Raw genomic sequence first — 24502 nt, forward strand, 5'->3', positions numbered from 1 at the left:
TACTACTTTCCACTTCTAATCCCCCTGCTCATGTCCTGCAGGGTTTTTGAAACAATGGAAAAGGTATTCAAAAATCAAGAAGAAAACAGCGTACGTAATGATTATCATGTTATCTTGGCACAAGCTCTCCAGACCACTGAAACACAAGCCTATACTTTGAAACTAGCCCTCCACCTCTGTGACAGTGGCTACGTGAAGCTGCAGCTGCCCTCAGAGGACCCAGTGCCATCCTGCCCCTGCAAACAAGGAAGCACAGCACCTCACGCACAGTTACCAGCAAAAATAAATTCACCCACTGGTAAACAGCAGAATAATTTTGCATCCAATTGCATTGTGCAAGGCAGAACTTCAAGCTTTGGGAAGGTAGCTCTGGAGAATACTAGGCTTTGCATGCCACAGCACATCCAGTGGCTTTGCTCAACAGCAAGCATGGCAGAGCCCCTGGCTGCCTGCAGATGGTGGGGTAGTTGTGAATGAAGCAGGCAGATGGATCATGGAGTTAAGCCATGCATCAAGCAAAACCTGGATCCATGGGTCTGAAGTCAGAATGATAACACTCAAAGTGCTTGTGTTTTATCACCTTCTAAACAAAAGTACAGAAAGAACAGGAGCTTGGATTTGAAAATCACCTCATGCATGTGATAGCCTTACTGATTTCCCTGAAAATAATCAAAAAGTTAAGTTTGCAGGACAAAGGGCATTTTTTTTTTTTTAAGTTATCTGTTTAAAAATTACTCCTAACTTTGTAATTCTGCAGCAATATAGAACTGCTGAACAACCAAGAATCTGTCAGACTTCTTTTCTCTCCCCACCATTTTTTCAGTGAGATACACGTCTCAAGATTATGAGAATGTGGCCATGTATTTACATGGCTAGAAATCAACAAAGAGTAAACTACAACACAAATGCAAAGCGTTACTGAAAAACAAAGGAGAAACATATACATGAAGGAACATGCTGTTCCTACACAATAAGAAATACACAGACAAGTAGCAAACCTACCCTACCATCATAACATGTTTACAGCAACAAGATTTATCTGCCTTTTCAAACAACCACATCTTCTTTTTCAAGCAGTGCTGTGAAGAACGGTCTGCCAGAAAGCAAGCCTCATAGCAGATGGCTTTTGGAGGGGCACCAGGAGAGGAAGAGGTGTGGATGATCTCAAAGGCAGTTCTTAAAAAAATGCTTTATTAAATGTTCACATTAAGTCAGGCAGGGGACATCAAAACCACAGCCATGTTGCAATTTGGCCTATGCTGATGTCTGTGGTATGAACATCAGAAAAGAACCTTGAACACTCATATTGAGTTAGTCTAGGAAATACAGCTCCATTTTTTTCTGTAGGTTATGAAGTAGCACTTATATGGCTCCAGACTACCTAGGCACATTTTGAATCCATGGACGAAGGTAAGCAAGCATATTTTGGACCACAGCTGCATGACTACATCAGAAGACACCAGCAGAAAAAAAAATTAAAAAAAATGCCTTGCCTATGATGTCCAAAACCTACTGGAAGAAAGATACTGTTGGGAGCTGCTGCAGCCAAGTCCTCTGTACATGTGCAAGAGCTCTCTGACAGACAGGGTCTTACCATAACACTGCTGGCTTGATGCTGGCACACACAGTTTTGTATTGAGGAAGGTATGAAGAGAAACCTCAGAGGGCACTGTGAGGCTGGGTTGGGCCTCCAGACTTTGGGGTGGGTATGGAAAGTGGAGAGACTTGCGAGCTGAAAACCTCTTTCTTCAGGTCATTATAAAGACATCGTACAACCCCTACCATACACAGGGACGATTTATCAAGGTAACTGCACCTTGTCACTGTCTCAACAAGGCCTCGAGTCATCAACTTTACTATGGGTGGGGAGAGCATTCATCTGTCTCAGTCAGTCTTCAGTGCACTGATAGTAAGAAAACAAAGCTCCTCTGATTACAGCTGAATCACATGCAGGCATCTGGCATTTATTTAGAAGAAACACAGACCACCCTGTGCTGACATAATCAATGGTAAAGAGAGAAAGTTTCTAATGATATCCATGCTGGATCTCTCACAAGGCAGCTTGTTCATTAGGGAAGCAGGGCTCTGTCACCTAAACCACATTTACACAGACGTACACTGTCATCTTTCACCTGTCAGCACACATTTCATTTATTACTGATTACCTCCTTTACATCTCTGCCCTGAAACGTGGGATTATTGCGGTGCTTATTATTTGTCAGTGGCTGAAGACCTGGGGAGCAGACTGAACACTGTACTTGTTTTATCACTGTGTGGTCTCCTATTTTTATCAGAAGCATTCATCCTATGGGAGGCAACCACATGTGTCCAAGAGAGGTCATTCCAAGTCCAGTAGTCAAAGGTCATGATAAAAGGCAAGATCTTGTGGGGCTGAGAACACCACTGGGAAAAGCATGTTTGGCTTGGGATGTCAGGTCTTTAATGGGACAAGATGTGTGTGGCTGCAGGGCAGCTCTCAGCATATGTCTACAGATTTGAGAATGAACTATTTTTTACTTCAAAAGACAATGTCTTTCTCTTGATAGCGAGCTGAGCCTACTTAACAGGACAGATTCATCCTCTTATGATGATAACATAAGAAAGCAAACACAAAGGATTATTTTAACAAACCGAAGTATGCTGGCACACTCTGTCATTGGGTTTGCTTTGTTTATTCTGTTTGGGCTGTTTAAAATCGAATGGTTCAGCTGGAAGGGACTTTCAAAGACCATCAAGTCCAACTGCCTGACCACTTCAGGGCTAACCAAAAACCAAAGCATGTTATTGAGGGCGTTAATCCAAACATCTCTTGAACACTGTCAGCATCTGATGGGGCATCAACCACCTCTTTAAGAAGCCTCTTCCAGTGTTTGACCACCCTTGTAGTACAGAATTTTTTCCTAATGTTTGCAGCAGAAGTGAGCAGCCGAGTGTTTCTGTTGAATTCTTCCCCACGCCTTCACACCCCAGACTGGCTGAAGCTAGCACAAAGCCAGTGCTCTCTCCCATGCCATTTTGCCTGGGTCAGATTAATGCAGAGCCACAGTGGCAGTTTTGGCACGTAGGTATGACAGCTTTAAGAGATGTTATGCCTGCATTTCTCCCTGTACTCATGCAGGACAGTGGCAATGTCTCCATTTAAGTGGGAATGCAGCAGCTACTTCCCAGTACATAGCAAAAATAGGTTTTCAAGGCAGCATCCTCCTTTGGCTTTCACTTCTGCTTAGATTGCATTTTTGCTTTCATTCTCCTGAAACTGTTTTTCCAGAAGACTTGCAAAGTCCATAACAGTGCAGACCAAATGCTGTGCAGTGAGATAGATGTGAGTTTATCTTCTTCGTGCAAAGAACTGCCTGATTACCCCCATTTAAACTGCACCTGGAATGAATCAAAACCTGGCCAGCTCATGCCCACGTGCTACATGCATCCCATTTCAACTGTGTACAGAATGCAGCATAGTTTGTGCAGAAAAACAAAACAAAACAAAAGCAAACACACCAGAATGCGGTCATATCTGCAAACCATATCATGATGTGTCCCCTAAAAAAATGCACATTAAAAATATTACAAGATACTTATAATTGCTCTGGAGACCGCAAATGAAGATAAAGAAAATAAAGGCAAAGCTTTTTTTGAAAAAAATGTTTTTGATCTCTGCTTCCTCAGTTTTATAGTATTTGAAGAAATTGCTGCAGTTTACTTTTCATGCCTTGAGGATGATAATTTTAAAGTGTTTTAGGAGGGGGGAACGTGGAAAAAATGAAAGACGTGCATAAGCAAGGAGCTTATGCAGCTAATAACAAAGCACTTAATAGGCTGATTAAATTTGCCTGTAAAACATTTAAACTGTATATAAAGACTGTTTGTGATACTGTCCCAAGATAGAAAAAGAAAAAAAATATTTATCCAAGTAACATCTTCAGCTTGAAATTATACCATCCTCTAAGATACACTAACAGAGAAAGAAATTAAGATTACTGAACACTGGGAGCACAGTGAAAAGCACTTCCCTTTTCTCACTTCTTTTTCCCTGTGCCTTTGCCAGCATACTGAACAGTCAGGTTCCCTACCACCCGTCTGTTTCCTTCACACAGTAACAGTGGAGGGAACAAAATAAGAACCAAATACATGGTTCATAAAGCCTGGCCGAAGTGGTTAAAACAAGAAATGTCACCTGGTGGATACCAGCCCAGTTTCACTGACTTCAAAATAAATATTCAAGAGTGAAACCCATTATAGATGTCCCATTATGAAAGACACCACAAGTTCTTACTCCACCTTCTTCTGCTGCTTAGTATTCTTGCTTTTAGGGAGAAAAAAAGAGTCAATTCTGCATATGGGTTCTCCATTGGAGGACAAAGCTTTTGCTTTTGGTTTGTCAATGAGAGCGCAGAAGCATGAAGCACTTACTGAACCCAGATTTCAATTAGTTTCCCAAATCGTCCTGTGGTATCACCTGATCACCTGGACCACTTGAAATTTTTGTGGCTGTTTTTATCAGCAACAGAGAAACACAGGTAAACAAAATCCATGTAAGCAGTGGATTTTGCCACCGCTAAGAGGCCAAAAAAACAAATGCAATGGTCTAAGGGTGTGGCCAACACTTAATAGTCAGCAGTTTAGATTCAGCTGCCCCTTACAAATAACCTTGTTTAGGTGAAGCAAAAATATTTCCTACATTCCTACATGAGAGTTTCTATTAGCTGGGGATTATTCCTTGAACTTTTTGAAAAAAAAGCATTGAGACCTGACAAACTTCCCTTTCAAAAGTCAAGCACAGCATCACTCACAGCATCACTCAACTGCATGGCAATGCATCACACTTCCTCTATTATAAAGGCTGTCTTTATCTGTACACGTACTAGTATGCATTTTTGTTTCATTCTTTAGTCATGGACTCATGATGCTGTCTCTCCAGATGACTCACCGAGGCCATTCACAGAACAGTCTCTCACTCTGATTTCTCTGTGAGGAAAGAGCAAAAGTGTGCCTGTTTTGGTGAACAAGGGGGGAGACCTGAGTATTTTGCAAAATGCTTTTTCCAAATTGTGTTCCAAAGACTTCAAATAATGTTCTAAGGAACAAAGCTGCAGATAAATATTAGAGAAGACAGCATGACAACAATGACACAGTCTTTAAAAACAGCCAATGGCATTAGCTAGGCAGTACTTTGCTAGCATAGGTAAACCCTGTCCTAGTGGATAAGCCCTGCAAACTTCAATTCCTCCTTAGAAAAGGAAATATGTTTATTTAATTGTTTTTTAATCTATAACAGATATGTGACCAGTTCACAGAAAGAAACAATGAATACTAGCACAGGTCACAGATATTCTCCAGAGGTCTGCATGTTTTAGTGATGCCTCTGGACAGTTTAGTTATTTGATTTTTAAAATACTTTCATTGTATCAAACATCTGTAATTAAAAGATAGTATCACTATTTCATCTACGAATAAACTGTAGGCATTTGGCTGCATTTGGAATTTGTCTCTTTTTTACAGGAAAATACTGCAAGTTACAGATCTTCACAGGTAATCTCTGACAGAAAGAACACTAAATAAGAACACCACAAGGAATAAGGAATCCTGCTGCTAATGCATTACCACTGGTCATAAACAAATTAATATAAAAAAGATGATATAAAAATTATATCATAATTTCCTTAAGTAGTTTGCTACATAATCATCTATCATATCTGTTCACCAGCAACTGAGCATTTTCTGCTTGGTTTACCATTCCAGGGATTCACTCCAGATTACATACCAAACATAATCATATAATAAGTGTTCAAGAGACTTGTGTACAATGTCCTCAATAATATGGCTCAATTTTTGGTTTCCTCAATAATATGGCTTAACTTTTGGTTAGCTCTGAAATGGTCAGACAGATGGACTAGAAGATCTCTGATAGTCCCTTCCAAATGAACTATTTTGTATTTCTGTATGCCTGTACTATTCTGCCTGTCCCACAGTGTTTGAATTTACTGAGCCTGGCAGATGGTTAGCCTTTATTACTGTCAAAATACTCCAATAGTGTGATAGCTACAACAGATCCAATTTCCATAGGCTGTTCATCTTACAGCTTATCACAGAGGTGCAGAGGTCAAGGACTACACACATGTCCAGGTCAAGCTCAGTGTGCCCCGACAGGCAGGACAGAGTTAGACTCTTACTCTGTTCTTGGGTTAGGTCATGTTTATTTCTAAAGGTCATTGCTACCAAAATACCTAGAATCTTCATCAAAAGGAATGAATCTTCTTTTCCCAGAAGACCCTGCCCTAAGCCACAGCAAACAATGCTACTAGTGTACAAGGCAAAGGTACAATTTTACCTCTGCTGTTAAGTATGTTTACGTGCATGGATAAGTATGCCTTCTTGAGCCATCATGTATGTTTTACTTCCAAACTTGGCTTTGCTGTTCCATATTAAAAATCAACATTCAACCACGTACACTACAGGGTAAGTTTTCTTTCCCTGACTGTGGATACTTGTTATGTCAATGAAGGAAATTTCCTCTCTGCAGGTTTTACTTGAAACATTGGCTCATTCTAAAAAATACTTCCTAAGTATATATTTGACTCATTTTTTCAGCAATGCTGAATTGCTCATTTTTCTCTTGCTACCCTCAGGATCAAACCAGGTGCTCAATGAACTAACAGGCAAGGGGAAAAGACCTAGCGCTCCAGAATCCATCACTTGTATGTAGTACGGTATTTGTAAACATGGTTTCAACCACATATTACAAGAAAGAAATGATTCGTGAATACACCTATGGGAAATAATATAATGCAGCTCAGTGTACAGATCCTCTTTTTACAAAGTTAATATACACAGAAGGTTACTGTTTCTCCAGTTCCCCTTCCCAGTCTAAATGAAATACAGATAAACTTTTAGTACTCAGCATACTTTTTATGAGGTTTCACATACACTGCAGACATGATTTTACTATAGTATCAGCAAAGAACAGAAAGCACTGGGTTTCAAATCCTTGCATTCAACATTTTTTTCCCTGAAAACACAAGGTTGGCTTTCTCTAAGTTAGAGCTGACAGAGCTGAAAGCAAATTTAAAATGTAATAGGCAGTGCACAGATAAAATGACATAATTATCCAACTACCACGTCAGCTTACCTGGGGATTTTTAAATAAAGCATATTTTTCACGTTTTTCCAAAAATAGAATCTTATTCTCAGTGTCTCGAGTCCAGTCTGATAACACTTCAACAACATTTTCATGGTCTTCAAAAAACCTTTCTGGAGAGACAAAAAAGGTAATGTAAGACACACAAACTCTCCCCTCTCCTGAGGCTGCAGAAATTCCTCTGTCGGAATGTAATCATTAGCTGATGTTCATTCAGAACTCGAGAGCCCAGCACTCTTTTCCTTTACACAGAAGGGAGCAAAACCACATGAAAATAGTGTCATGTTGAAGTTCAAATCAGCTACAGAAGATGCCTTATGTAGATCAGGCACACCCTTAGAGTCCTCCTGAATCTCGGTGCTGTTGACCAAAGGCTGGAACCAGTGACCCACTAGGAGTGGATGGTTACACCCATGTTTCTCAATGCCTTTCTTGTTTTGATTGCTTTTATTTTTTACAGTTTGCAGTATCACTGGGGATATATTTTCACTTTGACTACTGAATTGGGAAAAAAAAAATATATCCTTGTCATTTCACTTACTGAAACAAATGAAAAACTACTCTTTGTCAGCAGGAAGAATTCTATGCACTGAGAATAAAATGTTTAGTTTTAGGCAAATACTTAAAAACAGAAATGGCAAAACAAAGGAAGTAGGAAGACAGATTATGAACTGATGTGAAAATCTACTGTTTCACTCAGCATCTAAGCAGTTAAACCCACCAGAGAGATGGGAGACCTACTGTCAGCTCTCTCCCTTCCTAATCTGATCTGAACCCAGAACCTCCACCCAGAAAAGCCACCAAGTTATTCTGAGGTTAGGTAACTTTTGATCTCTCCCTTCTGGGGTTTCACTCATATAAAGCAGCTGAACAGACACATAAATCCCCTTTAGAAGGAAACGGAATTCAGCACAATTTGACAGATAATTTTGGAAGGCCCCAAAATGCAGTTTTCTACAAATTTAGCATCTGGGTGAGGAATGCAACCAGCTCTGATTTTCAAATTTGAGTTCCCTGGGAACAGCTGTACCCCAATTTCAGTGGTCTTTGATGATCATATTTTTCAATGGCCTAGATTGGCCTACTGTAAGAGGAGATAATAACTTTGACTTTCTGGAATATCAGATCAGACTAAAATATTTGTTGCTTAGATTTGTTTCTTAAATGTGATTTTATTATTTTGAATTCTAACATGGAAAGCAAGCAGAAAGATAAAGGGCCAGAAAGCCTGTATCCTAGGCATGCTGATAGTAATCACAGAATCACAGAATTTTCTAGGTTGGAAGAGACCTCAAGGTCATCGAGTCCAACCTCCAACCTAACGCTAACAGCCCTCCACTAAACCATATCCCTAAGCTCTACATCTAAGCGTCTTTTGAAGACTTCCAGGGATGGTGACTCCACCACTTCCCTGGGCAGCCTGTTCCAATGCCTCACAACCCTTTCAGTGAAGAAGTTCTTCCTAACATCTAACCTAAAACTCCCCTGTAATAGAGCTATTTAGAACTGCCAAGAAATAATCTGACAGGAATTAAGAATATTTCACATTGTTATGATTCTGAACAAAATGAACTGCACATCGCTGTGCACTGGAAGCAGACAAAAGAACATGTACCCTTGCATCCATATCAAAATTCCTTTCTGCAAACAAAAAGGCTCCATCCCCAGCTCATTGGACCTGGTGAGAGGCCTCTGCATCAGGAGTTTTCAGACTTTTCTTCCTGAAACAACTGATTTACTTCCTTTTCTACTCTTCTTCTGTCCTCAGTTCTGAAACAGTTTTTACTCATTACAAGAACAATTCTTTGCTATATTAATACAGTGCAAAGCACCCAGATTTAGTTGAGACTAAAGTAACACAACTGATTTTTACTTAACTGATTTTTACTTAAAAAAAATAAATATAAAAAATCCATTAACTCCAATATTTGTAACACATGCTCTCCCTGATACCTCTGGTTTTAATTGTGTGATGGTGAATTAAAAAAGTCTATTCAGAATACGAAGAAATCCAAGAACATTCTTTTTAAAATTCAAAATGTATGTATAATAATATAGCTATAAAAATATATGTATCGAGATAAGTGCTGTCATCCTAACACTCAGACATGATTGTCCAGGTCACACCAGACCAGAGAGAGCAACTTTTGAAGACAACAAAACACTAAAACTATTCAAAGTGACATTTGTGACATCTCTAGGGTCTAATGACAATTCCAGTTAAGATAAGCTGGTACAAAAGAACGTGGCAATATTGCTTCATGTATCATCTTAATGGAGTAGAAAGAACAGATTGGCAGTTACTTTCTCCGCTGTTCTTACAAGCAGATGAATATCTCCTTTGCTTATGAGCAGTCAGGATTTTTCCAGCTATTTTTACATTTCTTTGTTTTAGTTTAGCAGGACAATTACTCCTGGGGCTCTTTTTAAGTGCAATATTGATATTTAATTTTGTGCATATTTGCATTTCTGTTGTGAGTTGGTAAACTGAGAATGCTAAAGACTGTTTGACATTTTCCAGTTTCTGTAGGTCAAATGCTACCCTGAAAGAAAGTTGGGGCAATCTTCTTCTTGTGCTGTGAATACCTCTGCAGCCTGGACAATAAAAAGGTTCTGAATTAACGTATAATGAGAGAATACTCTGTCCTTAATTAAGCCTTAAAGTCTTTTTGAAACAAAACTTATTAAGTTGTAACAAAAAATGCACAAGTTTTGCACAGCTGTTTCCTAGGGACCTGGAGGGCTAGTTACTTCCTAGAGTCATATGGAACCACCAGCAGAGCTGCAGTCCTGCTGAAGAAAAATATCCTGTTCACAGCTTTGCTTAAGAAAACCACCACCACAAGTGAAACGCATTACAAAAGACTGAAATAATTCTCAGACAGTCTTGTTTAATCACTGCATTTGTTTGGCTGGTATGTAACAGCCTGCTGACAGCACTTCAGCACTGCATCCTCTCTTCAAAGAGTAGAACTGAGTACTTTTGTGTTCGGGTCTGTCAGTGCCTTGGCAAATATAATAAAATTAATGTGGCCCCTTCACATTACATAAAACTGAATAACGGAAATGGTGGCGAGCAAGGTGCCTACGACAGCTTCCACCACTGACAACTGAAAGCATTGATTCCACAGCAAGGATGCCCAAGTACATTCCTGCAGCATCCCTCAGCTTCTAGACTGGGATGTTTAATGTCACTGGACGCATGGACAGGAGAAATTACATTAATTGTGTTTCAAGACTACCAGTAACATAGAATGCACTGTATCTATTTGTTACACATCCCCAAACATCCCTGCTGCTAGGCCACTTACCAATTTGCAGCTCTGGGTACATTTCATATAGACACCAGTCCACGTTGCAGTCACAATGAGTTTTCTCAAAGAGATTGTCTAAAACATCCCGTGTAACCTGGCGCTCATCCACCATTATGGACTTTGTGCTGTTATCATACATGTGCACCTTCACAACAAGCTGAGGACAGAGTCACAGAAGAGGCAGTTAATTTCAGAAGCAAGTAAAGGTCTAACCTGAATCTGCTAATGCAGATAAGAAAAATTAAGGCTGAAGGTTATTATTGATTCAAAAGCACTCTGTCCCACAGTAAATTGAGGGAATAAAACATATTGGAAGCTGTGACATTACATTGCCACCAAAATAAAGACCTTTTCTCAGAAAAGGAATTTGGGCTTTATCCTGTACATTATTTCAGAAAAGGTGAAATTCCTATGGAGAAAAGCAGAAGCTAATCTCTTCTCTAAATCTACTAGATACCCAATCAAGGAAAGTGCTTGATAGGGAAACCAATACAAAAAGACTGTATCCTAAATGAAGGGTAGAAATATGGAAAGGTGTTGTTTAGTTTTAAATGAGAAAAAGAATGGAGGTATCTTGCCATGCCAGACTAACCTGAAATCGATAAAAAGCAAATAGATGAGTTACTTACATTGACCAAATTAACCAGAAAGACAGTTATTATTCCTTCCTATTGTGAACTATTTGTTAAATGAGAAATTGCGTGCACCTTTTCAGAGAGGAGCAACACAAGAAAATGCCAAAGTGAAATATTATGAAGAACTGCAAATATATTGTAAGGAAAGTTCTTACATCCATTTTCTAAGTTACTGAACATCTGTAGCTTTTGTTGAGCTCAGCTGGAACACTAACTTGGGATGAGTGGGCATATTTACATGACACGCTGCAGCACTGTTCAGACACAGGCTGGAATCCTTCTATTTTTTTTTACTGGTGTAAAATTTCTTTTATCTTTGTATGCTATTACACTGCCATGAGAGGACTTGACAAGAAGACTCTCACTAATTCAACCAGGATTAGCTAAATCTGTATCCACTCTAGAAGTAAAACTGAATACTTCTGGAATTAGCACAGAACAAGTAAGCAATGTTTTTATGTACCTTCCACATTCTCTAATGCAATCTGTCAGGACAGTGGGCTTTGCCCCAACACTTGGGGAGGAGAGGGGGGAAGGTAGAAGAACCTTCTTGGTCCTCTTAGAAGTAAGTCCCTCAGTGGTAACGTTCTCACAGATACTCCCATACTGGCAGATGGCAAGACAGCTCCACAGAATATTTTTGATGTCTCAAGTTAAAGACAAAATATGAAAAAGTCTGATGTTTTAGTAAGAACTTTATTGAGAATAACGGTAACAGCCATGATAGCTCTTGTGGTAACATTTCATTATTCTAAGGCTCACCTTTTTAACTTTGGCTTCCTTCAGTTTCTCCAATGCAAGTTTAATTTTGTCAGCTTTAGCCTGTGCTTCTCGTTCTTCCTGTAAAGACACAAAACATTTGTTAGACTTAAGCAAGGCCAGCAAATTGCATTCACTTGAAAAGAGTTGTTTCTTGTTATTTATATCCAGAACATAAGGATTGCCATGGGAAACTTCATAGTTACAGGGAATCCCCAGCTTTCCTTGAGCTAAGATCCTCTCAACAAAGCTTTGAGTTACAAGTGCAGTGTTTCCTTCTGTTTTCTAGACGTACAGCTCCTACATGACCTGTCCCTCAAGTGATACAGGAATGCAGGAAGACTGGACTCTTCTATGTGTCTTGACTGACTTCTCACTGCACTAAACATCTTTTGTTTTATCACTGTTTCCCCTGGATACTAGCAACCCACAGGATGTCAAAAATACAAGGTGAGATGTACAACCTGAAAGAGAAGGTTTCAAGTGTCCTTGCTGTTGTCAAATGCTCCACAATGCAAGCCAGACAATCAATTCACAAATGTCTTTTTTCCTCTTCAGGGATGGAAATGTGCCTTGCTACAGCTCAGACATACTAAACTTCAGGAATCCAAAAATAGTTTCTGTGGTTGAACAGAAACTGTTGGACAGAAATGGCTTCCCCAATAAGGTTGGCTGTTCTACAGAGGGAAGTGCACACAGCCTCTCAGACTTTGTCTTACCATCCCAAAACACTTCTCTGAAAGAAGCAGGAAAAGCATCTTAACTAAAGTGGTTGAGTGTCCTGCAGGCAGACTTTCTGTTGAAAAGTTTAGGCAGCTATAACTCAGGCTTCACCTGCACGTGACCTACGTTGAACAGAGTTCACGCATTGTACAAATCTGTGCAGCAAAGGTCTCTCCTGACAGTTGTCATGTTGTCATAACCTTTGTCTTTCTCAATGTAGAAAAAGGAAATGATACAAAGTAAATAAGCTACCAGATACAAAATTCTATCACCCTTAAAGAAATGCTTTGACAGGTTAAAAGATTCATTCTCCCACTACAATATAATCACCACATTTTCTGTACCTTTAAATAGAAACACAAAGTCATTCAGATAATGTCACAGAAAATGTAGAAACTTTATTTAGCTTAAGGACAGTTTTAAAAATAAATGTCAGAGTTAATGGAAACATCTGAGACGGCTCTATGCTTCCTTGAAAGAAATGTTGTACCTTTTCATTTTGGTACAGTTAAAGGTTAGAGAATAGAGTCCTAGTATCACAGATGCAATAGGAATAATGAAATTGTGCTTATTTGACTGTTGAAAAAAGGAAGTATTAAACAAAATGTCAGCTTTGATTTGCTCAGGAGCACCTGTCAAGAATCCTGACTAATGGATGTGGATTTTGATCAAAGAAAAGATATTCCACTTACAGCTGCAATTCATCTACTGAGCAGAAATGCCATTTCTAAGCAAATATTCACTAACGAAGACAGGAAATAATAATGTGAAATCAGTTCTTTCCATATGTACCTTAAATGGTTATTACCTCCATCACTCACACTGTAACTCGTGTAATAGCCCTATAGGTAATTTTCTGTATGTTGGCAAAAACTCCAGAGAAAGAGAACCTGTGACCTCTCTGGGCAACCTGTTCCAGCGCTACACCAGATCCTGAAACAAAAAAGATTTTCCTAACGTTCTGCCTGAAGTCACAAAGCAACAAAACAACTGTTACCCCTTGTTATACAATCTGTCACTACCATCAAATAGTTTCATATGTTTTAGGTTGTCGCTTAACCACTCTGTAGCCTCTGTCAGACTAAGCAAGCCCAGCTCCACCCGTCTGTGCTAGCCCTCCTCACTCCATGCCCGCCAGCCCAGCAGCATCTCTGCTGGAGATGCCCCACCCCCCCAGAATGGGATGCAATATTCCAGGTGTGGCTTCACACCAGTGCCAAGAGAAATGAATAATGACTCCCTCAATGTGCTGGCCATGCTCCTCCCACCACAGCTCAGTTTCCATATTCAATGTGGCAGCCACAAGAACCACAATTCAATGTGGCAGCCACAGGAACTCCAGCTCCTTCTCAACTGGACCTCAGCCTGCCACCTCCTAACCTCTACAAACGCACAGGGTTATTCCACCCCAGCTGCAGAGCCTTGTACCTTGCTGACCTTCTGAGGGCTTTGCTGAGCCAGTCTTCATGTTTCTAAAGGTGTCTCTGCTCTGTCACATCCTGCCAGTCAGTGTGCTTAATTAAAAGTATCTTCAGCACATCTGCAGGTGATGCTTCACATCGTCATTCAGGTCGCAGATGAAAATATTAAACAATGTGAGCCCTAATGGTGATCCCACTTATTACACCAGCCATCTACACATTGATTATTACCCCATGAGTCTGTCAGCTTAGCCACTCTTCAGCTTGCCTAACCACCTACTCGTCCAGACCACACCTCCTCAGCTTCCAAATCAGACCATTTAGAAACTTGATACTTCCTTAAAGGTCACCAGTGTAAACCAAGATGGGGATATGTTTGTAGGTCAATCGAAAGAGCTTATCTTACAGCATCTCTTCTGTATCAATTATAACAGTTAAATAAAAAACCCTTCAGCTTCTGAAGGAGTCTAGCTGTTTTTACAAATGCTGATTTTCCCGTAAGATAGGAAGTTAACTATTATCTTTGAAATACAGAGAAATGGTGAAGTTCCTCCCACATGTTTACAACTTTCACTCTTCAGACAGAGCACTGAGAGGTCCTAGACACCAGATGAAGCTTTATCCAGTGAACTATTTTTGTATGATCAGAAAGGTCCTCTTCCTAACAGAATTTCAGTTCCTTTTGCTAAATATGTTTGCTGTATGATGCTAAACACAGAGGCAGCAGTGATGTTGAGGTGATTCATCATCAGTTTGTGTGGGCTTTTAAACTGCAATGAAGTGTCTATGGTTTTAGGCAAAACTGACCACTACAATTCTACGTTGGCAAACAGAGCTCTTCTCACCTTCCCTAAAATTTTTCCATTCTGTAAATGTCAATAACTCCTCTCCATCATAGTCACTATGTACATTAATACTCAGAGACACTTGTAGATTTTTCAGCATTTCAGATTCATATTTTTTGGACTGCATCACTCTTCTAACAAACACACTCTCCCCAGAGGGCTGACAGGGCAGAATTCTTCTTACATTACCTCCCTCTCCACAACCTCATGTCAAAGGACTGAACTTCCAATGCTCCTGCTAGACATACCACAATTGACTTCAGCTCTTAAATCAGATTTGCAAGAAGCACAAACACGGAGGAGGTGGTGATAACTGATTTTTCACTGTACCAGTAAGTCAATCATTTATAAATAGTACCTACTTATAATTTTGGCAACTGCTAAGCAAAGAGCTTTTGTCCCACACTGCAGATGGTCTTCACTACTTCCCTTCAATGACAAGATCAAGAGAAGCAGAGTGATTCTGCACTATGGTCAGAAGAGAACTAGTTCTTGTGCTCAGCCTTTCACCCGTTCTCCAAGAAAATGCTAAGTTTTGCAAAACTGAACAGCTTTTCCTATTTATTCCTATTCCTTTTCCTGTAGGAAATCATTTAGGCCAGAGATGGATGTGGGAAAAATCCAAAGAACTTCTTCATCAGTAGTAGTAGGGTAGGCTGAAAATAACCAAACGGCATCTTCACAAAATGGTTGGATATTTGGCCATGCTTTGCACAGATGCCAAAGCCAAACTCTCTGTAAGAAGGTACTAATTGATCAGTGCTTATTAAAAAAAAAAAAAATAGTAACAAGTCTTCCATTATAGTAAACCATTTCCAGCGATGAATGCCTGACTTGGGCTGTCAAAATGGCAATTAGAAAGGCAAAGGAATGAGCAACAGGTCAAGGAATTGCTAGAAACTGCTAAGGCCACTAGAACAAAAAACTCTCGGTCCACCATTCCTAAGTGTTTCAACACTGCAGAATCTGCCCCAGATGTTTCTACACTAGATATCCTCATTGTTCCTATGTCAAACACCCCCTGTAAAATTACATGAGCTTCTGAACTTTTCAATGAGATTCCACACAGACTTACCTGGCTGAGTGGCTCTGAAGGAGGTGGCGGCGGTGGTGGTGGAAGGTCTAAATCAGGGACTGGAGGTGGAGGAGGCAAGTCATCCCCAAACCGTCCTGTGATGGTAACATAGGGACTTGATTTACTATAAATGTCACTATCCAAGCCTGTTGAAGGCTGAGCGACCACACTTTGCTGGTTGCCAGAAGAAGTTTTCTGGGCTTGTAAAGTTCTCTGTTCAACTTCATTTATGTCTGCTACGAGATCAGCCATTAAAGCATCCAGGTCTTTGTCTTCTAGGGCACTTAGGGATTCTGTAAAGAAAATCAAAATATGTGTCAAAGCGAATGGAATGAAAAAGTCTATTTCCAGCACACTGAAGATTATTTGCACTAATGGTTACTGTAACATATAAAGATGACAGGAAAGGGAACAAATTTTGAAATGTGTTCAAGAAAACAAGCATGTTTTAGGAATAGCCATTGATCTGGTTATACTGAAGTTTAGAGTACAAGGAACTCTACGAATACAAATTAAACAGGACAGGAAGCTTCACTTTCAGGGATATGGTCTCATGCCCATATGATATTAGGAAATCTGGTCCTGATCCAGCAAAGTTCATGGGCATATCCTTAGTGATATGGATGCATGACATTCCAGTAGCTCCCATTAGGCTATTTGTTCATCTAAACTTAAGTGTATGTACATGAATGCTCAGCAAGTTTTTGGTATAATATACAGCAAACTACGTAACTGATATCTGGATCAAGAATATTTTAATATATTACTACTGTTCTACAGATCTAAAATTAACAGGAAGCAGAAATTAGAATTGGAGAGTTCTAAAACACAGCCAACTGTACGGTATTGTTTGCAGCACATCAGTAATTGCATGATCAACCTCTGTGACATACCTCATGTAATATGCAGGGTTTTGAGGATCCTCTAAGCAAAAGAACAAACAAGACAGTCTTTTTCAAAAGCATTTTATCAACCAGTTATAAATATTTTCAGAGTATAAAGCAAAATCTTATACTGTATTTTGGAACTTGATATGGAACTTCTTCTTGGGTTGTTTGAACTGGACACGCTATAAGAGATCCAGTATAATAACATCCTGTAGGATGATTTAGTTTTCTAGAAGAGAAGTGTTTTTTAAGAACCACTGCGTTCAGTGGTTTAAATCTCTTTGAAGAGTCTTGCACAAGAAAGCTTTTCCAAATTGTGATTCTTTTAAGTGGAATTTTGGAAAGAGGTAGAGAGCCATGAACTACATATTAAAAAATGATAATATAGTCCAACAAAAAAAAATAGATCATTCAACAGACTAAGTGAGTATGTCACTAGACTATCTCAGTTTCCTCTGCTTTACCTCTTACGCTAACAGTATATTTTCATAAGATTTTATTTTCAGCTGACTTGTGACCCCTTCAATTTACATACCTCTAACCACCTTGCTGGTAGAGGGATTAGGTAGATTAATGGTGAATTCATTCTGGGACAAAAACACTGGTTTTCCCAGCTCAGCAGAATGCAAATAACCAGCCCCCCCCCCAGTAACAAGAAACAAAACAAAACAGAAAAACACCACCAGCAAACATACCACCAACATAAAAACATGAAAACAGCATTATTCTATAAACTCAGATCAATTCCCTGACTCAGTTGTCAGGGAAGCAAGCAGCTGCAAATCCAAAAGTGACAGTGCAAGCCAGAATAAGAATAAGCAATGTAAAGCAAAAGCAGCTGAAGATAGTACTTGCAATGGCAAAAAAATGCTTATGCATTTTCTAGTATGTTAAATCTTTATGTAAAAAGGTGACATTTTAAAAAGTAATTTGGGGGACTTCTTTTTTGTTTTCCCTTTATACTCGGACATCTTAAAAAGTCTGACTTCTGTATAAGATTGAACAACGTCCTTTTAAATAATATAGCTCCTCTGAAGTTTACTAAACTGAGACACACACATACCTCCCCCTCCAGCAAAACTGCTTTTTTTCTTTTCTTTTTTTTTTTTTTTTTTTAACTTTATTTTTGATCAGGAGCATTTGAAGTTGTTTGTTTGTTTGTTTACATTTGTTGCTGTGAGGTATTTTAAAAAAGCATAAAAAGCATGAATGAGTCCATTCACTACTTACCGTTTAAATCCTTAAAGCCCACTGTAAAGCTACATTCCTTGTTAGACATGTTGGGGGATGGCGGTTGTATAGTCTCCACTCCTAAACTCTGTTAAGGTAAAAGAAAAAGAAATGTTTAATGACATAATTACTGTTACAGACATTACCATTTGTCAATCAGTTACCTGAAAGCATCTAATGAAGTCAATTCTTCTTCAAGAAGCAGAATGCCACACACTAGTTCTGGGATTATGCCTAGACTGGTAAACTAAACAGAGCCGGGACAAGGGTTCAAGCACCATGTTGTGCCAGGTATTTCATGGTTTGCATGCTTCCCAACACAATGTTGACTTAGGCCAATGACAACTCTTGTTAGGGAACAGCTGGGCATGGTTTGGGAAACAGCAGAGGCTTGGGCTGTTTCACAGATTCATCGAATGGTTTGGGTTGGAAGGGACCTGAAAGCCCATCCAGTTCCAACCCCCTGCCATGGGCAGGGACACCTCCCACCAGACCAGGATGCCCAAAGCCCCATCCAGCCTGGCCTTGAACACCTCCAGGGATGGGGCATCCACAGCTTCTCTGGGAAACCTGTGCCAGTGCCTCACCACCCTCATAGTTAATTTTTTCCTAATGTCTAATCTAAATCAACACCCTTTCAGTTAAAAGCCATTACCCCTTGTCCTATCACGATGCTCCTTGCTAAAGAGCCCCTCCCCAGCTTTCCTGTAGGCCCCGTTTAGATACTACAAGGCTGCTATAAGGTCTCCCTGGGGCCTTCTCTTCTCTAGACTGAACAACCCCAACTCTTTCAGCCTCCAATAGAGACATTGAATAAAGGCAGACTGGTTTTGAGGGTTTCTGTGTTTTTTGGGGGGGTGGAATAGGGGTGCACATTTTGAAAGCGTTTAGCTGCGTACAGATCTGAGCTATGCAGTGCCATGTGCTCCAGTGGTATATTTACTAGTATAAACGTAACTTTGCTGTTGTTTGAAAAACAAAAACAAACAGCAACCACCCCCTGAAAAAAATAAAATAAAAAAAAAAAATCCCATTTTCAATGGAAACTGCAAATCTGCATAGTTAAATAGAGAATTCCTTCTTTGTGGCTTGCTGTTTAGGAAGCAGGCAGAGAAACAGTGCTTCCTCAGTTAGGAAAAGTGCATAAAGGGCAGATAAATTCCACTTCTATTCCCCAGCGAGGAAGGTGATAGCTCTAATACGCAAACACTGTAGACAAGGCTGAAAGGAATTTCAAGGGGTTGTCTAGACCTGTCCTACTACAAGTAAGTTATACCTGGGTTGTATCTGACAAATGTATAGCTAACCCCTTTTTAAAAGTTTGCGATCAGATAAATTCCAGCATCTGGCAATCTGCTCCAGTGCTTCACCGTGGAGATCGCTATCCCTGCCATCAAACCTTTCTTCTAATGCTTAACCTAAACTTCCTTTGCAGCAGCTGAAGGCCATTCCCCATTGCACTATTCTCTGTAGACATGGGGAACCAAGTACTCCTTTCTGCTCTGAAGCTGCCTTTTATGTACTTTAAGATTGTTATCAGCCTCCTCCCTAGACTAAACAACCTCCACGCAATCTTTTCTCATAGGTCATGTTTCTTTTTCTTATCATTCCCACTGCTTTCTTCTGGATTTTCTCCAGCCAACCTTCCTTCTCTTCAAAACACGGTGCTAATACTGGACAAAATTTCCCAGCTGAGGTCGTAGCAATGCTACACAGAATGGAAGGATTACTTCATTCGTCCTACAAGCTGTATACCCTTGTTCATAAATTCATGTGAGATGTTGGTCTTCAGGTGCAACAGTATGACATTTTGTTCTCTGTTAACTTGTAGCAGAGGCATTAACATTGCACAAAGTTGCCTGAAACTGACAGGCATTTTTCAGGAAAGCTAATGCAAATGTTTTTCTTGGCAACTCCTTTCACCTATTACCCACCCAAGAGATGTTGGTTTCTTCTGAGGTTGTACAGAGCTGGAAACCAAAGCAGTGACAACTTCAACGCAGCTTCTGTGTTAATGCTTACTCTCATAAAAAGTGACTTGGAATAAGTAGTGGGAGAGGAGAAATGAAGCTAATATCAGTTTCATAGCGATGGAGAAAATAAGAAGATGAGAAAAACGAAGGGCACAAAGTGTGTTGAGGAAACAGACTTTAAGAATATAAAGGAAAAACTCTAATCAGTAATTCCACAAGAAGTTGTAACACCTCATAATGGCCATTAAAGTACGGAATGAAAAATGAAAATGGAGAAAGTACAAAGAAATGGAAATTAAAGAGCTAACAACCAAAATGCTAAAAAAACAAAGCAAAGTACATAAAAACAACAGAAAAGTGTAATTCTAAATTTGCATTCAGTTTTCAGACTCTTCATACAATGTAGAGGCATCACTACATGTTTCTATCATTCACATTTACGAACAGACAATTGGAGTGGTAAAAAGTGGGTAAAAGAACTCTAGAAACTGGCTTAGGAAATTAAGAGTCTAAAGGAATTAACAGATGCAAGGTTTATGTGGCAAGGGCTTGGTAGCAGGGGCTGCAGGGGTGGCCTCTGTGAGGAGAGCCCAGAAGCTGTCCCATGTCAGATCAGAGCCAGTTCCAGCCGGCTCCAAAAGGGAGCTGCTGCTGGCCAGAGCTGAGCCAGGGAGCGACACTGGGTGGGCCTCTGGGAGAGCAGACTGAAGGAAGGGAAAAAAAAACTTGCTGCACAACAGCAGCTGGGAGAGGGGAGTGAGCACCAGCCCTGCCACCCCCAACGTGGTGAGTGCAGCAGGAGGGCAGGAGGTGCTCCAGGCACACAGCAGCAGTTCCCCTGTGGCCTGTGGAGAGGCCCCTGGTGGAGCAGGCTGTCCCCGTGCAGCCCATGGGTCCCACATGGAACAGATCTCCACGCTGCAGCCCGTGGAGGAGCCCCCAGTGGGGCAGGTGGATGTGGCCTGGAGGAGGCTGCGGCCCATGGAGAGCTCCCACAGGAGCAGGCCCTGGGCTGGAGCTGCAGCCCGTGTAGAGGAGCCCACGCAGGAGCAGGGGGTGTGGGGGGGAGCTGCTGCACAACTACATGTATAAAAAGCTCTTGAGAAGGAGAAAGGCTACCAAGGGACAAAGTGTTGGGATTTGACAGCTAAGACTGTAATATGAAATCTTGGTTTTCACACAACCTCAATTGTTTAAGCACAATCACCATCGTGTGGCTCATAATTATTGGTATTTAATTTGGCAAGCACTGGGATTCACCAGAATGAAAGACCCCTCAAAACAGATGCTGTAAATAGTCAAACTCAGTAACTGTAGCTTTAGAAATAGGCTCCTGCTGTTTTATAGTCTCTTCTCAAGTTTGTATTCTGCATTGGCAATAACATCTCTATAAATTCCTGAATTGCACCCTAGCTGTAACTTAATATTTTGGCATATCTAAAGATGCCTGTTATTACTATATTCATACATTCAAGATAATATAAAATGTTGGGTTTAGTTCCAAAGCTTACATCTGACACTCAGGCTACATCTCATTTACCCATGTATGCAAGGCATTCATACCTGAAAATTCAGACTCAAACTCTTCCTGTTTTGATGGAATCTTTCAACTTCTTGGGACTGAATCCAAGAAGAATATAAACTGCTTATTTATTTATTTATTTATTTATTTTTTCGGGGGAGAAAGCATCTTTCATAAGCAGTTAGTGCTCTCTAACAATCTAGCTTGCATTGATATTACTGTATTCTTCAGGCCACGTGGTTTAAATGTCAGTCAGAAAAATTTTGTTGGAAGTTTTTCAGAAGAATTTAGGTGCATATTTATTCAGAGTGAAAGAACATGAAAAATGTTAAAAGTTGCCTCTTTTCTCAAATATATAACAGCTCTTTTTCTAATCTTGCTTGGAAAAAAGAAGATTTACCTGGGTCAGCATGTCCATCTCCCCAAGTAAATTGCTGAACATTTCATCTATATCATCACATGTTTGCTCCATCTAAAAGAAAAAAAAAAAACACAGACAACAAATTATCATGAGTTCATTTCAAAGACAGCAATAGTCAAAAAGAGGATACGCGATATTATTTTACAATTCTTCCCCAGTTTAAAACAGCTGTTGGCAACTTGCAAAAACCTCCATCCGTAGTTTAGAAATGACTGACGGATCAGAAGCTCAGTCCTGTACATGCTTAAACATATGCTCTGGCTCTACACTCACGAGTTCCAATGACCTCAGTCCTTGTATTAGTTACATTTCAGAGGAAGCCACTAGCAAATAAATCACGGTTGTATCTTAAATATCAAAGAAATCTAACTAGTGAGAGATGGAAAGGGAAATAAAGTTTGAGGTTGAGAAACTGAATGCTTCGTCTTGAAAGCTTTCCTTCTTTGGCTGAGATGGCTGATACAACCAGAGGTATGTCTCAGAGGTTTACTAGGTATTACCTGGTTCAGGACATGATTATGGTTAGTACATAACCAACTTCTTGTCTCAATATTTTTCCCTGTTTTCTTTCTATTTCTACTACACTCAGAGAACTCTAAAGTTACCCAATGTCAAGGCATCTGATGGACAGCACTGAGACACGGAAAGCATGTACTGCCTGTGTGGTGACTTCTGTCACAAGAGGCATGGTGTGAGGACAGCACCAGATGACGTTAATGGGGGTGATACGGCTTCTGTTATAATCCCCTTCCTCCTTCTCATAAATCTGTTCCTTTGCAAGGAGTGAAGTGGTGTTAAAGGGTGTCTGACACACAATACTGCTGAAGACAAGATGTATAAACATCATTTTCTTAAGATCCTCAAGCCTGCAAAGGACTGCAAACTCCTACTGATGGCATAAGAAGTTCAGACACTGATCACACTTTAAACACAAGTAGTACTATTGATATGCTAAGTTTGTGTGTGTCTTCCAGGATGAGGACCAACCTGATTCAAGACAACAACCAGAGGACAGGAACAACTCTAATGACTGGAAAGACTGGCAAGAAAAGAAGACCAACTACCCCGTTCTTCAATCTTTACAATTTTCTTCAGTCTTTCCTTTAATAGAACTTCTAAAGTCATATAATAATGCCATAGTTCAATATAAAATATTACTGAACCACTAAAGTAAACATCCCTTGTTTGCAAATTATTTGGTAGCATGTTTTTAATGATAGTTAATAGTGGAATAGTGAAGCAATCTGAGCTGCTCTGCCTCCTTTGAACTTCATCCTTCAGGCATCTACATAGGCAAGATCAGCCCCATTTCCACGTCCTCTCACCTCCTGTGTTATCACTGACACCAGAACTCACTAGGAGCAGGCACATACAGCTCCCATCAGTCAGGCTCAGTGTGTACCCTACCTGCTTTAGACTGTTTTTGTAGCTGGTATAACTCAACAAGGTGCAAGCAACTGGGAACAGAGCTTCCCCCCCCCAGTTCTCTTAGATCCTGGCAATCCAAGACTTACAGATTTGGAAACAGAATGTTGCTGAAGGCATTGTAACGTGGTCAGGAGGGCTGAATGTAACCCTCGTGGTGGAGACAACACTGCTATGACCACGTTTCATAACAGGCCCCACACGTCACACACAGCTGAGCAAACGGAGAGCTAAAGGCATCTCAGCTGCTTCATTTCCAGCTGACAAACCCACCCTGGCTGGCTCACTCCCTCTGTATGCATCACACCTAGCACGCAGAGCTTTCTCTATAAAAGTCAGTTTCTGTAAATTCAGCAGTAGCCTGGTTGGGTAAATAATTAGGGAATGTTGCTTTAGGGAATTTGAATCAATAGGTGTGTAGTAGCTTCCTACACACCAGATGCACAGAAATCAATTTTCATAAAAAGGATAGACAAAATGCCACTTATATGATCAGGAAGAGCAAAGTTGGACTTGCTATATGCCAAAAAATGGAGCTGCAGCTCATACCAACAGTATCTCCTCTGTGTTAAAGAAATAAACATGTTCCTGTTTTCTCTGATATAGGAGAACAAAACTATCTGTTGGGGGCATCTGATCAGCTGTACCCATCGTTCTCATATGTATTGAGAAGGACGTGTGTCAGTGTCCCTTTCAAGTGTCACTTTCCATGACCAGACATCCAGCATGCTCACCCAACTGATTAAGGCAAGTTGTCACCAAGCCATTCTCCCTACTCGTATCTTCCTATCTTTTTCTCTTGAATTTTTATAGGTTGGTCTTAGGAAGAAAAGTTAACAACCATCAAACCAAACATCATCAGATCCCACGAGGAAAATATTTTCACATTAAAACATGTTGAACAATCTCTTAACAATCTCTTAAACTACTCTGAGAACTTTCAAAATTCATTGGGGATTTTGTCAAGAGCTAGAAAAGCAAAAGGTAGCAAAATGAATCCCCAAAGATGGAACTGCCAAAGCCTGTCCCATCCACTCTTCTCGTCTTTGGTCCATTCCATTCATGACTCCTCTCCATCCTCATTGCTGTTCTTCCAATGCTCCATCAGGAACAGCTAAGACTAAACAACAGGCAAAT

The 24502-nt window shown here is 40.2% G+C and overlaps 1 protein-coding gene across 1 annotated transcript in view; it reads right to left on the reverse strand.

Moving 5' to 3' along the window:
- Window positions 1-24502, reverse strand: part of APBB1IP (amyloid beta precursor protein binding family B member 1 interacting protein) — a 61017-nt gene that overhangs the window by 25180 nt on the left and 11335 nt on the right. The window contains exons 2-7 of the mRNA XM_032182282.1: window positions 21920-21991; window positions 18025-18112; window positions 15908-16200; window positions 11847-11924; window positions 10447-10606; window positions 7127-7248 (exon numbers count right to left, since the gene is read on the reverse strand). Of these exons, the coding sequence (XP_032038173.1) occupies window positions 7127-7248; window positions 10447-10606; window positions 11847-11924; window positions 15908-16200; window positions 18025-18112; window positions 21920-21991 (813 nt within the window). The remainder of the gene's footprint in view (window positions 1-7126; window positions 7249-10446; window positions 10607-11846; window positions 11925-15907; window positions 16201-18024; window positions 18113-21919; window positions 21992-24502) is intronic.

Source organism: Aythya fuligula, chromosome 2 (genome assembly GCF_009819795.1).
Source record: "Aythya fuligula isolate bAytFul2 chromosome 2, bAytFul2.pri, whole genome shotgun sequence".
NCBI classification, from domain to species: Eukaryota; Metazoa; Chordata; class Aves; order Anseriformes; family Anatidae; genus Aythya; species Aythya fuligula.